The following is a 14,292-nucleotide window of genomic DNA, read 5'->3' as shown; positions in this document are numbered from 1 at the left end:
CTAATTTATGTTCATATTAACAACAACAAACAATGTAACACCCACAAAAAATACCACTACAATATACTCTACAAACTCTCATGCAACTAACATAATTGACTAAGAACATAATATTATGAATATCAACAACACCAAACAACAACCACATCCTTAACTATAAAAATATCACTATAATCATTTTACCATCAACAATAATAATAATAACACAATATTGACATACTAAAAACCACTACCTACTAACAACCCAACAAAAGAACACAAAACTCCTTAATATATCAAGCAAAACTTGGAGATGAGACTTTTCCTTGTAGTTTTACTTCTCCTCTTTTCCTCCAAGCCTTCTCTCTCTCTCTCTCTCGACTGAGCTCTTAGAAAATGAAGGGGGAGGGCTTTCATTTTGTTAGAATGAAAGTGAAGGAAATGATTTTTCTTCACTTTCTACGTTTTATGAAGATTTTTATGCAAATTTTAAAATGAGTTTGATTGATTGAACCTTATTTCAATCAAGGAAATGTGTCAACATGCATTAAATGCATGTCGAATCTCACATACTCGCACAATTGATTATATGTTCATTTGAATGAAGCTCAATTCGATTGATCGAACTATGTCAGACCCGTTTGATGTGGGTCACATGGAGATTTGATTTCAATCGAACAAACTTACCCAAGACTGTTTTAATTAATTAAAACAAAGATCCAATGCCAATCACTTTCGTGATCAAATGCCTACCAAACCCAAACCTCTTCCATCTTATAAGAGATGACTATAGATGAAGCTCTCAAATATGAAGTCCAATCAAATGTAACAATGATCCTTATCCAACATTCTTTAGGCAAAATCCCTCTCCTCCATAATTGTTCTTAAGGCAATTAACTTTGAAAGTTTGACCAGGCTATTTGTCGAACAGGAAAACTCAAACTCCACTCTCATTTCCTCCCACAATTTGGTCTTTACTCTCATCATCCTTCAAGCTTTCTACGACCTCTTTCAACATCTTCAGCACTTGAAGCCAAATGGTTATGGTTGCCCAAAAGCATTACTAAGTTATAATTAACTGCTGACAACCTGGAAGATGGTTTAATTCATAAAGCATTTGGGCACTCATAATGGTTTTCTTAAATTTCAATCCAAATTTAGGGGACCAAGGTACCTTTTGCTTTCCTATTCAAATGCATTCCACATTAGTTTCCTTATACTATTTTAATGTTCTTTTTCTTTCTTTTTTCTTTATGATTTATATATATATATATATTATGATTTCTTTATTCTTTCTTTTTCAATGGTCATATTTTTCAAACGGCTACTTTTGTAACGGATATATTTCTCAATGGCTATTTCTCTAATGGTCATACTCTTTTAATATAAATAGAACCATTTACTCTATAATTTTCATCCATCTCAACCCATATTTCTCTTTCATTTATTCTTTGCTTTGCTCCCTCTATGGATATATATATATATATATATATATATTTTTTTTTTGAAATTGATGGCCTTTTGTAAGACTTGCTCTGTAGCTTTTGCTATGGAAGAAGAACAATTGGATAGTAAAAGAGGATCAAGATCATATCGTGGTTCTGTTAGATGATGCATGTTCATTAGGCATAATTCTTTTCAAGGCCACCAAAGCCTTTTCCATGACTATTTTTTTTGAACCATTAGTACGTATTTTGGAGGAGGTTTTGTATGTTTCAGGATCTTTTTCTATGCATTCAATTTACAGTAAAAGCTCATGAACCATACTTTGTCCAAGAAAGAGTTGCTGCTTGAAGGATTGGGCATTCTTCCCCATAGAAGATAACCGTCACAATTAGAATGCTCACTTATGGAGTAAGGATAAATCTTACAGACGAATACTTACGAATTGGAGAAAGCACCACAATGGAGTGAAAAGATTTGTTAAAACAGTAGTTTCGATTTTTTCTGACGAGTACTTGAGGTTACCAAACAATGATGACATTGCGAGGTTGCTAGCTGTTAGGAAAAACCATGGATTTTTAGGGAATCTAGGGAGCATCAATTGGATGCATTGGAAGTGGAAGAATTGCCCAACTGCGTGAAGATTTCTTATAGTGGATCTCATCATAGCTTGGGGTGGTATTAAATTGTTGCCTTGTTCTCCCACTTCTAAGAGCATAATGAAGAAAGGGTCTTCGATCATTTGTGAATCCATCCTTTGAACAAAAACATTATAATGCAGAAACCATATACAAGAACAACCATCAAAATTATATACAACACTCTCAACCAGTACACTAAAATTAACAGAGATTAAACAAGAAAATAATAGTGTCATCAACACAAAAAAAAAAGAACAACTGTAGGCCATCAAGCTAAACCAGTATTTGGCATAGGTAGAAAGATCCTTGCCAACAAGCAAGAGCCGAGCACGCTAGCACGAATCCCATTGCGCATTAGTGATCTAGAGTGCACCACATATGCATTCATAACCTCATGTTGATACAGGAAAAAAAAAAAAAATGAACAACACACACACACTTACAAATGAGCTTAGTCAAAACCTATATATTGCTTAAGATCTCATATAACAACCGTGTAAGACTACGTCTCTCTTGCCTATAATTTCTTCCTCTCTTTTTACAGCCGGCTCAGGGAGGAGGGAAGGATCTCAACTCTCCCCTCATCTCCTCCTCTTTCCTTTATGTTTAATTTTGTTTATGCTGTAGTTTGGTTAGAGGTTTCTCTAGCCCTTCTCACATCTATTGAGGTTTTATCCATTGTCATGTACGGCTTACCCCACCTGAATCCGCTACCTTGGTGTCTTGAGCTTCTCTACCTAGCTAGTGGCTCTCTCCTTAACGTTTGACGTCTTCTCCCTAGTGTCGGTGGCCGTTTTTCAAGTTCTTAGATCTAGTTTTTTCAAAGCTAGATCTACGTTCCTCCGAGGATCTCAGGCTCTCACGCCCCACTTCATCGCTATCATCGGCGTCCTAGCTTTCCGACGCCACTAGCCGCGCCGCATTCCGACTCCCACGCGCTGGGTGGACGTTCCCCACCATTGGATGCCTTGTTGTCCTCTGCTCCACCGCTCCACCGGTCACTGGAATTGCTGATTTTTGGACTTTTTTATTGCTTATTTATTTCTGTTTTATTTTGTTGCTTGGGTTTTAGTCTCCTTTTAGGAAAGACTCTTGTATCTGGATTTATGTTGTTGCCTCTCTTTTCTGCAGTTCCATATTTAGACTATTTCAGTACTTCTACCGCTTTAGCCATCTTCAGGTGGTTGTTGTTTCGAAGTGGGGTACAAATGGTGGGCATATCGATTAATTTTTCCCTTATTCAATTAATTTTTTTTTTTTTTTAAAAAAAATCTCATATAACAAATCTTCTTGGTTAGTTTCAAAGTTCTGGGCATATCGAATTAATTGATCCTGTCGCGTTGAGATCGCAGTATCATCAAAGCACTTGATTCTCTTGGCTTAAAGAATATTTGTACGCACGATTTTGACATTTTAATAATATGCATTTGGACCTGGACCTTTGCTTAACGCCACAGCCAAAGGAATAACAAAAAGGATTCTTGCTAAAACGAGCTTATTTTTTAGATTTTTTCTGTCACAAAAAGAGTCGTCATTCTTATTCTGCCTCTATTTTTTAAGATGTTGCGTAAAAATTTTCCTTCTTCGTGTCAGAAAAATGCAATAACAATCAGATTAACAATAAAGAATTTGCTTGGAGGCTGCCTCAGTCAAAACAGTCCCGAAGACGTATACCCCAAAACAAATCCAAAATATCAAATTAAAATTAGGTTATACCAGCCAAAATTCTCCCAAAACAAACACCCAACAACAAAAAAAATTCTTACACAGAATTGCAAGGATGAGATTTCCTAACTTGATGGATTAGAGCAATAGAACCACTGGTTAAGTGATTTTGATGAGGAAAAAACATAGAAGATTTTACTATCAATACCATAAGATATTACAACAATAGAGATACACAATTTAAATAGCTAAATCACTGCAAATTTTTTTAAATTAATTCGCCTCAAGCATAAGAAATTTCAACACATGGTGTACTCTAACTCGATCAATGCATTGTATGGCAATGATGGGGATACCAAAATGATATAGATTTCTCTCTCTCCACTCTATAACATATCCAATTCCAGCCACTTCCAGGTTGAGGCGAGGGGACAATACAAAGCTCACAATTTAATGAAGTTGAATGGGGTGACAAAAAAAAAAAACTGCCAGCAGGGCAGCACACTAATACTTTATAGTTAAACATGAGCTAGGATTCAAGATGCTACTTAAAACCAAACTCATATTCAACCTACGAAAAGAGGATTAAACATGGTTTTAACCTACTAAAAACCATACTCATACGTCTTTTTTCTCCCCCATTTTCGTATCAGTTGAGATATATGCAGCATCAGCCGAAGACGTGTCAATATCATTCAGACCCAATTCCTCATTCTGCTCCCACGATCTCTCGTATTCTTCAACTGGAGACAACCAATTAAATAACACATGATAGAACAATCAAATTTGTATATTGCAGCAGAGCATTTGCATAACAGTCCAATGCATAACTAGAAGCAGTAGCAGGTACAAAAGAAGCAAAAGAAGGCTCCTAATTCCCAACCCTACCCCACTGTCACACCTCTAAAAATATGGCAGTGTAAACATAATCTACTTGGTCTGTCTTATAGTAGAATATATTGAAAAAATACAAAGGAAAAAGTAAAAGACAAAAGACAAAAAGCAGAATCTACTCCAGATGTGGAAAGCCATCTCATTTACATAATCTACGGTTTGATCATGAAGATCCTGAACTGAACAACTAAAGATATCTCCTTTCGACAAAAGCATTATCCATCGAGGTGAATCCCTCAAATGGGTAAAATTTTTACCATAGGTACTATTATAATTTATGTTTTAACAGCATAGTCTAAGATTTGTAGGAACCAAAACTTACATGTCAACTGACAGTCATCTTTGATTTCCTCAGTCACTGGTGCGACAAAAGAATTTGCTAAAGCATCATCTAGTATTAAGGTCCAAGGTTCTTCCAAACTCAGAAGCTGCAAAATATTAAAGCATTGCATCAGTGAGACAAGGTCAAAAACGAAGTTGCCAAGCCATGAAGGATTATGTCCCAGAACAACATAACACCATGCAATTCCTTATTAGTATCAACAACAAGCGATAAAGCACATCTAAAGAATTTATTTAAAGCATCATGACCATCAGGAGCCGATGTTCAAATAACATACATCATTGAACTTAGGGGTAATTACCACCCGGCCACCTGCCGCCACCCCTTTCATTCAGTCTTTTTTTTTTTTTTTTTTTTTTTTTTTTTTTTTTAAATGAGGGTATTTCAGTCATTTTTAAAATTGAGTTAGGACATTTACGTCTTTGCATGAATTAGACTGACAGAAGGGGGCAAAGTGTGTAAAAATGGTAGTTTGATGCTCTCTTTTGGTCGAAGTGGTAGTTCATGGGGGCAAAATGACATTGGCCGGTAGTTCATGGGGGGAAAAGGTAATTACCCCTTGAACTTATTTTAGCAAACAGAAGATGTTCTTTCAGTACGTTTGTTGTTGGAGGTGATTTTGAAATTTCAACACCAAATCACAGACTACATCTTTGAAAATTTCAAGCTTGCCCAAGGTACACTTTTTAGTAAGCTATTTTGAATCTGAGATATAGTTATTCTTCTTTTTGAAAAGAGAAAACAAAGGGAAAAAAAAATGGTTTGCCATGTGAATACAATTTTTTTCTCTTTCGGGGTGCTCATGAATTCACAAATTCGCCCCCCACACTCGTGGAGGAAGATGTGCTCTTGAAGTACGAGCTCATTGGCAACTGATTTTCATACTAAAAATTCATATCACGTACTCAAAATACAAACCTATCTAAGTTCAATATCTTCTTTTAAATATTTTCAAAGAGGCTTCAAGAATGCTTCCTTAAAAATACTAAGATTTTCAGCAACCAATGGTTCTGCAGAAAAAAAGAAGTGTAGGGAACAATAAAGAGATGGTGCCAACTCTTAATTAAGGCTGCATTTGCTTCGATTAGCGAAATAGTTTTGGAGAAAATAACTGATTTTCCATTGTTTGGTTGAGACCCAGAAAATAATATCGAAAATGTTTTCCATTGTTTAGTTGGTATCATGAGGCTTGGGGAGTTAAGACGAAGTACGGGATCACGGCCAACAGTTAAGAGGGTGGCACCAGAAGGAAGGGCACTGGGTTCCTTTGTGAGGGTGGGGTTCACCGTAGGGAAGGAGGGTTGGGAAGGGTAAGGGGCATCTGAGGGATCAAGGAGTGTGGTCCTTGGGGGGGAGGATGGGATTCCTCTATGAGGGTTAATTAAATAGGTTTATGTTCATTCTAGGATACACCTCAAGAGGCATAAGTCATTTTGCCCCTACAGTGACAAATTGTTGTTGGCCCCAAAATCATTTTCCGTAACCCACTATTTCCATCCACACCAAATGCCAAAAAATGAGGAAAATATTTTTCGGCAAACATTTTTCGTCAAAACAAACGCAGCCTAAAAGGGTAAAATGTAAGGACACTCAACAACTTTTCCCTTCTCTAATCACACTTCCCCGGTATTCTATTCTGTTAACCACAACTCCTATGCTCTAGAATTTTTATTTGATCACATCCTTTCATTCGTACAATTTTAGAAAATTACTAAGGTATTTGTGTTTCATGATATTCATGTGGTTTACTTTTTTTTTTTTTTGATAAGTGATATTCATGTGGTTTACTGATCAATGATCAAATGAAATGTGTTTTGAGAATTAAAAAAAATTGCATACTCGTACCATTATTTTCTCTATCTAAGCTAATTGTTAAAAAGAAAGAGGGCAAATGTCAAATAACCATCTTGTGCTTTGGCCAATTTTGATTTTAAAACCTTAGTTGTTAATTATTCGATTTCACTAACTTAGGCTATCCCACTTTTGCAAATGTGCGACCTCCATCCAATTTTCAGTCAAATTGATAACAAAAATGCTGTGAGATTACAATAAAACCACATTAGATGAAAAACTAAAGAAAAAAGCAAAAAATATAAGACAAAAAAAAAAAAAAAATTCTTGCCGTGGCTGGGTAGTCATGACCCTACCATGGTGGCTATGGTGCTCAACCTCCATGGCCACCATGGAGGTGGCCATAGAGGTACCTCTATGGTAGAGCTCCATGGCCATGGTGATGGAGGTTGACCACCATGGCCGTGGAGGGTCATGGATGTTAAGGATATAATAGTCAACTCACATCCCATGCCAACAGCCGCATCTACCATCTCAAGTTCACTCATGGATAGCACACAAACCCTAGCAGCCGCCACACAAACCCTAGATCAATCAGCCAAGCCAAAACTTGGTCTGACGAACTTTCAACAGTGGGAAAACCCGTTGAAGATGATGATCTCATCTCCTATGTTATCAATGGTATTAATCCTACCTACAACTCTTTTGTTACTGCCTTTACTTTACGTGACCGTGAAACCACCTTTCATGACTTCCAATCTGAATTGTTGAGCCATGAAATTCTCCTTCAAAATCAGTAGCAAACCCTTAACCCTGAAGCAGGATCCTTTGCCCTTCATGTCAACCGCTTTCGACCACCTCATCAACCCAACAATTTCCATAGTCCTCCCAACTTTCGTCCCAGCCCCAACAACTTCAGGAAACCAAACCCTTCCCACGTCCCCCTGGTCAATTTCGCCAGTCAACCCCTCCTAATTCCTACTCCCCAAGACATCCAACTCCACCCTCACCCAATACTTCTTTTGCCAATGGTGCTGCTCGGCCCCCGCGTCAGTACTCTCTTTGCCAAATCTGTGGCAAAACCAGCCACCGTGCCCTAGACTGTTATCATCACATGGACTACGCCTACCAAGGCCATCACCCACCAATGCAACTTGCTGCCATGACTGCTCAAACTAATGAAGAGTTCACTAATCAAGAATGGCTTCCTGACTCTGGTGCCAACACACATATCACAGTCGACTCATCTCTCCTCACTGAATCTCAACCGTTTGATGGCTCCGAAACTATTGGCGTCGGTAATGGCACAAGTTTGCTTATTCACAACACCGGTTCTTCCATTGTTCTTATTGAAGTCACTTGAGCCTTACTCATTCCCAAAAGGCACCTCAAGGGAAGAGGTTTGCTCGAGGCTTATAAAGCCCACAACCCAGGCATACCTTGGCAATGTGGGACTCTTAACACGCCCCCTCACGTGTGGCATCTTTTGGCCAAACACATGTTCAACATCGGGAGGGAAAGCCCAACATTGTCTAAAGGCTTGTGGGTCTGATACCATATTGAAGTCACTTGAGCCTTACTCATTCCCAAAAGGCACCTTAAGGGAAGAGGTTTGCTCAAGGCTTATAAAGCCCACAACCCAGGCATACCTTGACAATGTGGGACTCTTAACAGCCCTCACCAGTCACAAACAACACTTCCCCTTTCTTCAAACTTTTCAATAAAGAACCTGACTACTCGCTGCTCCGTGCCTTTGGTCGCCTCTGTTATCCCCTGCTTCGTCCCTATGCTGCTCATAAGCTATCCTTCAAAAGCAAGCCCTGCATATTTATCGGCTATGGTGCCAACCAACGTGGTTACCGGTGTCTTGATCCTCACTCTCACAAAATATACCTTTCCCGCAATGTTGTCTTCGATGAAACCAAATTTCCAGCCAAAACACCATCTCTCTCTCACGGGTCCTGTAAAATCACTACAGCCCCCAATACTCCCGTCTTCTTCCAACCTGCTGCTCTTTTCCCCCTACCCTCTTCCCCACTTACGTCTCCTGTCTCCACCGCTCTCCCTACACCTACATCCTCACCTCCTGACCCTACAAACTACACTTCCACTCCACTGCCTCCCTCTGCATTTCCATCCTCAGCATCCCATACATCTCTGCCTCTACCATCATTCCCCACCCCTGCCCCTCTCCTCTCCTCCCCCACCCCTGCCCCTCTCCCCTCCCCTATCTTCCCTCCTCCTCTCCCTACCCACCTAGTAGCCCATAGCAACCGTCCTATCACCCGATCCCAAACCGGATCCTCCAAACCTCGAACTTATCCTAACTTCACCACCTTTCATGCTATCAAACATCCCCTACTCACCTATACCTCTGTCGTCCTTCCACCTGAACCTTCCACATACCGTCAAGCTGCATCCCAACCTAAATGGGTTGCCGCTATGACTGCTGAATTCCAAGCACTCCTCTCCAACAACACTTGGTCTCTTTGTCTCCGCCCTTCCCACCAACATGTTGTCCGCAACAAATGGGTCTACAAGCTCAAACAGAAACCAAATGGCAGCATTGACCGTTACAAAGCCCGTCTCGTCACCAAAGGCTTTGATCAACTCTCTGGAATTGACTACCATGACACCTTTAGCCCAATCATAAAACCTTCCACCATTCAGTTACTCATTGCCTTAGCCGTTCAGTTTGATTGGAACATCACACAACTGGATGTCTCCAATGCCTTCCTTCACGGCTACCTTGATGAAGATGTTTATATGGAACAGCCTCAAGGGTTCTTAAACCCTCAGTTCCCCACTTATGTGTGCAAGTTGCATAAAGCTCTCTATGGGCTCAAACAAGCTCCCCGGGCTTGGTTCACCCAGCTCTCTACTTCTCTCTTAGAAATTGGATTTTCTAGTTCTCAAGTTGATCCTTCTCTTTTTATTTTTCACACTAACGGATTTCACATCTTTCTCTTAGTGTATGTCGATGTTATAGGCCTGGGTTTGGGATCGTGTGATGGGTTTGTGGATGGGTAAAGCTGCAGGATTTGATTTCCTGAGTTTCCCTATGGTGGAAGGTGAAAGATGGTGAATGGGTATGAGGTATTCGAGGTACCTCTGCCTCCTGATTTCAACTACAAGAGTTGTGGTTTTTTGATAAATTTCAGCATGTCTTCTTCTTATTCAGAATCAATACTTATAGAATACAATATCAATACTGTTTTGGCTAATGCCTTATTTTTAGGAATCCTTTTTAGGAATCCTTCCCTTATTTCTCTCCCTAAAATCCTGCTATCAATCCCTTAATTATTGGAATACATAATTCCTTATTTATAGGACTTTCCCTCCCACAAGTCTTGCCCCCCACGCACAGATTGTGCCTTACGTCTTTCCTAAAATACCTCAGCCGCCACTTGGATTAGGTTTAGAGTGTGTAACAGTTAGGGTTTCATCATGTTGCTGTACTCGTTTGGGCCTTCTAACATAGGTCCGTAACACTCCTCCGCCCTTAGAATGACCCTTGTCCTCAAGGGTAAAGGTGGGAAAACGCAGCTGGAAGTCTGTGAGAGGCTCCCATGTGGCATCTGCAGGTGATAGCTCCTTCCAATGCACTAACACTTCAGTACTGCCCTGCTGAACTCGTTGATCGAGAATGGTTTGAGGGGTCAGCCTGCTATCTTGAGAAAGAATGGGAAGATCCTCCTGAACTGGTATGCCAACAACCACCCATTTTTTTAGGACCGATACATGAAAAACGTTATGAATTTTAGCCTTTGGAGGCAAGGCTAGTTGGTAAGCCACAGGGCCTATTTTCTTGATGATTCTGTAGGGTCCATAGAACTTAGGAGCTAGTTTCTGGTGCTGCCTCTTCTGTACAGAATGCTGCCGGTACCCTTGGAGCCTCAAGTAAACCCATTCTCCCTCCGAAAAACTGCGTTCCGTATGATCTTTATCATAGACTTGCTTCATTCGATTCTGGGCTGCAAGCAAGTGTTGACGTACCTCCTTAAGAACTTCATCCCGGGTCTTCAGGGTGTCTTCAACAGCGGCGGACTTGGTTGTTCCCGGAACATAAGGTAGCAAGGATGGCGGTGGTCGACCGTAAACGATCTCGAAGGGAGTCCGCTTAGTAGCTGAGTGGAAGCTGGTGTTGTAGCAAAATTCCACCCACGGCAGCCACTTGGCCCATAGTTTAGGTGAAGAACTGGTGAAGCACCGTAAGTACATTTCAATGGTGCGGTTCACAACCTCCGTTTGACCATCCGTTTGGGGGTGATAAGCGGAACTGAAATTGAGTTTGGTCCCATGGAGGCGAAAGAGTTCCTTCCAAAAAATTCCGGTGAATACCGGGTCTCGATCACAAACAATTGAAGAGGGAATGCCATGTAAGCGGAAAATTACCTCAAAGAAGGTTTTTGCTACTTGGGCTGCTGTGTAAGGGTGCTTGAGAGGAGTAAAATGCCCATATTTGGAGAGGCGATCAACAACGACAAGGATAGTAGTTCTACCATACGAAGTGGGCAATCCATCTATGAAATCCATGGATATATCGGTCCAAACTTGCTCTGGAATGGACAGGGGCTGCAGCAGCCCGGCTGGCTTGGTGTTGTCAACCTTGTGGCGTTGGCAAGTATCACAATTTTTAATAAATTCGCGGAGTTGCTGCTTCATTTGCGACCAATAGAAAACTGATTTGAGACGTTTGAGTCCCTTTTGATACCCCTCGTGTGTGCTGTTGTGGAACTCAGCAATGATGGTGGCTGTGATAGGTGAGGCAGAGTTGAGGTAGATCCGATTTTTGAAATAGAGGAGGCCCCCCTGTAAACTCCAAGGACCTGTGATATTTCCCTGCTTGATCTTCTCTGTTAGGACTATAAGGTCAGGATCTTGCTGGAGTTCCTGCTGAATGGGCATGATCCAGTGAGGAATTGGGGCCGATACAGCCAAAAGAGTGCCCTCCATTTGTCGAGAAAGAGCGTCTGCTGCACGGTTCTCATAACCCTTCTTGTATTCAATGCTGAAGTCGTACCCCATGAGCTTGAGCAGCCACTTCTGCTGTGCCTCCGTGGCTATGGTTTGGTCCCATAAGAACTTAAGGCTGCGGTGGTCAGTCCGCACAACAAATCGGTGGCCTAGGAGGTATGGCCGCCACTTACGGACAGCTGTGACCAAGGCAAGCATTTCCTTGTCGTAGGTAGAAAGAGCAAGATTACGACCATGGAGAGCTTGGCTGAAATACGCAATGGGCCGGTGTGATTGCATTAAGACTGCCCCTATGCCGAGGCCGGATGCATCACACTCTATTACAAACTGTTGAGAAAAGTCCGGTAGAGCTAACACCGGTGCATCAGTCATGGCCTTCTTGAGCCGAAGGAAGGAGTCTTCAGCCTCTTTGTTCCACCCCCAGGCATCCTTTTTTAGGAGCTGCGTCAATGGTCGAGCAATGCTGCCATAATGTTCGATAAATTTACGGTAGTAACCCGTGAGGCCGAGAAAGCCTCGAAGTGCCTTAAGGGAGTGGGGTTTTGGCCATGCCAACATTGCCTGAATTTTATCGGGGTCTACGGCCACACCCTCCCTGTCAATCACATGGCCCAAATACTTCACCCGCTGCTGCCCAAAACTACATTTTTCCTTCCTTACATACAAGTGGTTAGTTCTCAAAAGCCCAAAAACAGCAGAGAGGTGTTGTAAGTGTTCTGTCCAATTCTTGCTATATATTAGGATGTCATCAAAAAAGACAAGAACAAACTTACGCAAGAGGCTGCTGAAAATATCGTTCATTAACGATTGGAATGTTGAAGGGGCATTCGTGAGGCCAAATGGCATGACTAGAAACTCAAAGTGTCCATGATGCGTGCGAAAAGCCGTCTTCTCTATATCTTGCTGCTGCATTCTTATTTGGTGATACCCGGAACGGAGGTCAAGTTTGGAGAAATACCTGGCCCCTTGTAGCTCATCCAGCAGCTCATCTACCACAGGAATGGGGAACTTGTCTTTAATTGTAACTCGGTTAAGGGCTCGGTAATCTACACACAGTCGCCACGAACCATCGTGCTTCTTGACCAGCAGCACAGGGGAGGAATAAGGGCTGGTACTAGGCCGAATTTCCCCTGTATTGAGTAATCCCACCACGATCTTTTCGATCTCATTCTTTTGGTAATGAGGGTACCTATAGGGTCTCACATTGACAGGAGCAGAACCCTGTATGAGGGGGATTCTGTGGTCATGTGGACGCGCGGGAGGAAGACCATGCGGTTCCTCAAAGAGCCCCTGGAATTCCTGCAACAGCTGCAGCAAATCCGGGTTGCTAATGCTCGGACAGTGTTGCTCCACCCCCAACTCCACCGCCAGTAATTGTAGTAGAATACCCTCGGAACTACGGCGAAGTTCCCTTTGCATTTTTGACCCGTCCAACACTCTGTTACTGGGGCCGTTAATACCGGTCAGAGTCACCCTTCTTCCTAGCCACGTGAAACTCATGAGCAGGGAGGCAAAATCCCAAAGAATGGGACCCAATGTCTTGAGCCATTGTGCTCCGAGAACAGAATCATACCCCTGAAGATCAATGAGGAAAAACTCAAGCATAAAACAAGTACCTTCTAGAAAAACGGGTACGGCTGAACACTTCCCTTTGCTCAATAGCCTCTCCCCATTTGCCACTATTACTTCAAAAGCCGTGTGCTTGTCGGGCACCAACCCCAATCTTTCCGCCAACCTTGTATTAAGGAAGTTATGCGTGCTTCCCGTGTCTGCTAACAAAATCACCCGCGCCTTCCTGATGGTACCAGAGATACGCATGGTTTGAGGGTTGGGTACTCCGGAAATGGCGTGAAGGGAAATCTCTGGAGTTTCAAATTCCTCCTCCTCCCCTGCTTCCTCGTTTTCTGTCGGGTCTGTGATTTCAGCTTCCTCATAAATACCTTCAATCAGGAATAGCTTCTTACATCTATGGCCGGGTGAGAACTTATCATCGCAATTGAAGCAAAGGCCCCTTTCTCTTCGGTCTTTTAATTCTGCGGGGCTCAATTTCCGGATTACTGGCGCCCGATTCCGCACCAGATTGGCTGATGGTAAGGGTGGTACACTCGGCTGACCAGCACTCCTCCGTGGTTCGAAGAGTTGGGGACTCCTTCTTTGAGACATCAGCCGTCCTTCATACAGCCTGGCGAGCCCAACTGCCGCGGTCAGGCTGGTTGGTCGGGAAGCTTGGACCTCCGGTCTAATGCTCTCCTTGAGGCCGCTTATAAATCCCCCTACTTGTTGTGCGACCGAAAGTCGACCCGCCCTGCTCAACAAGCGTTCGTACTGCCCTTGATATTCTCGCACAGTCCCGGTTTGGCGTAGTTTTGTAAGATCCCCAAAGAAATCTTCGAACTGGGTCGGTCCGTACCTCACATGCAGGCCGTCCTTCAAACTTTCCCATGAGGTCGCTTCCTCTGTTTCCTTGAAGAGCTGGTACCAGAGTTGCGCTTCGCCCTCAAGGTGGTAAGCCGCCAGACTTACCCTGTCTTCTTCAGCAGTATTTTGAAATTCAAAAAA

General features: G+C 42.2%; 1 protein-coding gene across 1 annotated transcript in view; it reads right to left on the bottom strand.

The window, feature by feature from the left end:
* Positions 1-4,038: 4,038 nt before the first annotated feature.
* Positions 4,039-14,292, bottom strand: part of LOC133861585 (uncharacterized) — a 44,210-nt gene continuing 33,956 nt past the window's right edge. Inside the window, exons 15-16 of the mRNA XM_062297378.1 lie at positions 4,945-5,050; positions 4,039-4,471 (exon numbers count right to left, since the gene is read on the bottom strand). Coding sequence (XP_062153362.1) covers positions 4,347-4,471; positions 4,945-5,050 — 231 coding nt within the window. The 3' untranslated portion in view covers positions 4,039-4,346. The remainder of the gene's footprint in view (positions 4,472-4,944; positions 5,051-14,292) is intronic.

This window comes from Alnus glutinosa, chromosome 2 (genome assembly GCF_958979055.1).
Source record: "Alnus glutinosa chromosome 2, dhAlnGlut1.1, whole genome shotgun sequence".
Taxonomy (NCBI): domain Eukaryota; kingdom Viridiplantae; phylum Streptophyta; class Magnoliopsida; order Fagales; family Betulaceae; genus Alnus; species Alnus glutinosa.
Note: the sequence above shows the minus strand (reverse complement) of the source record. Positions and strands in the feature narration are given on the sequence as shown.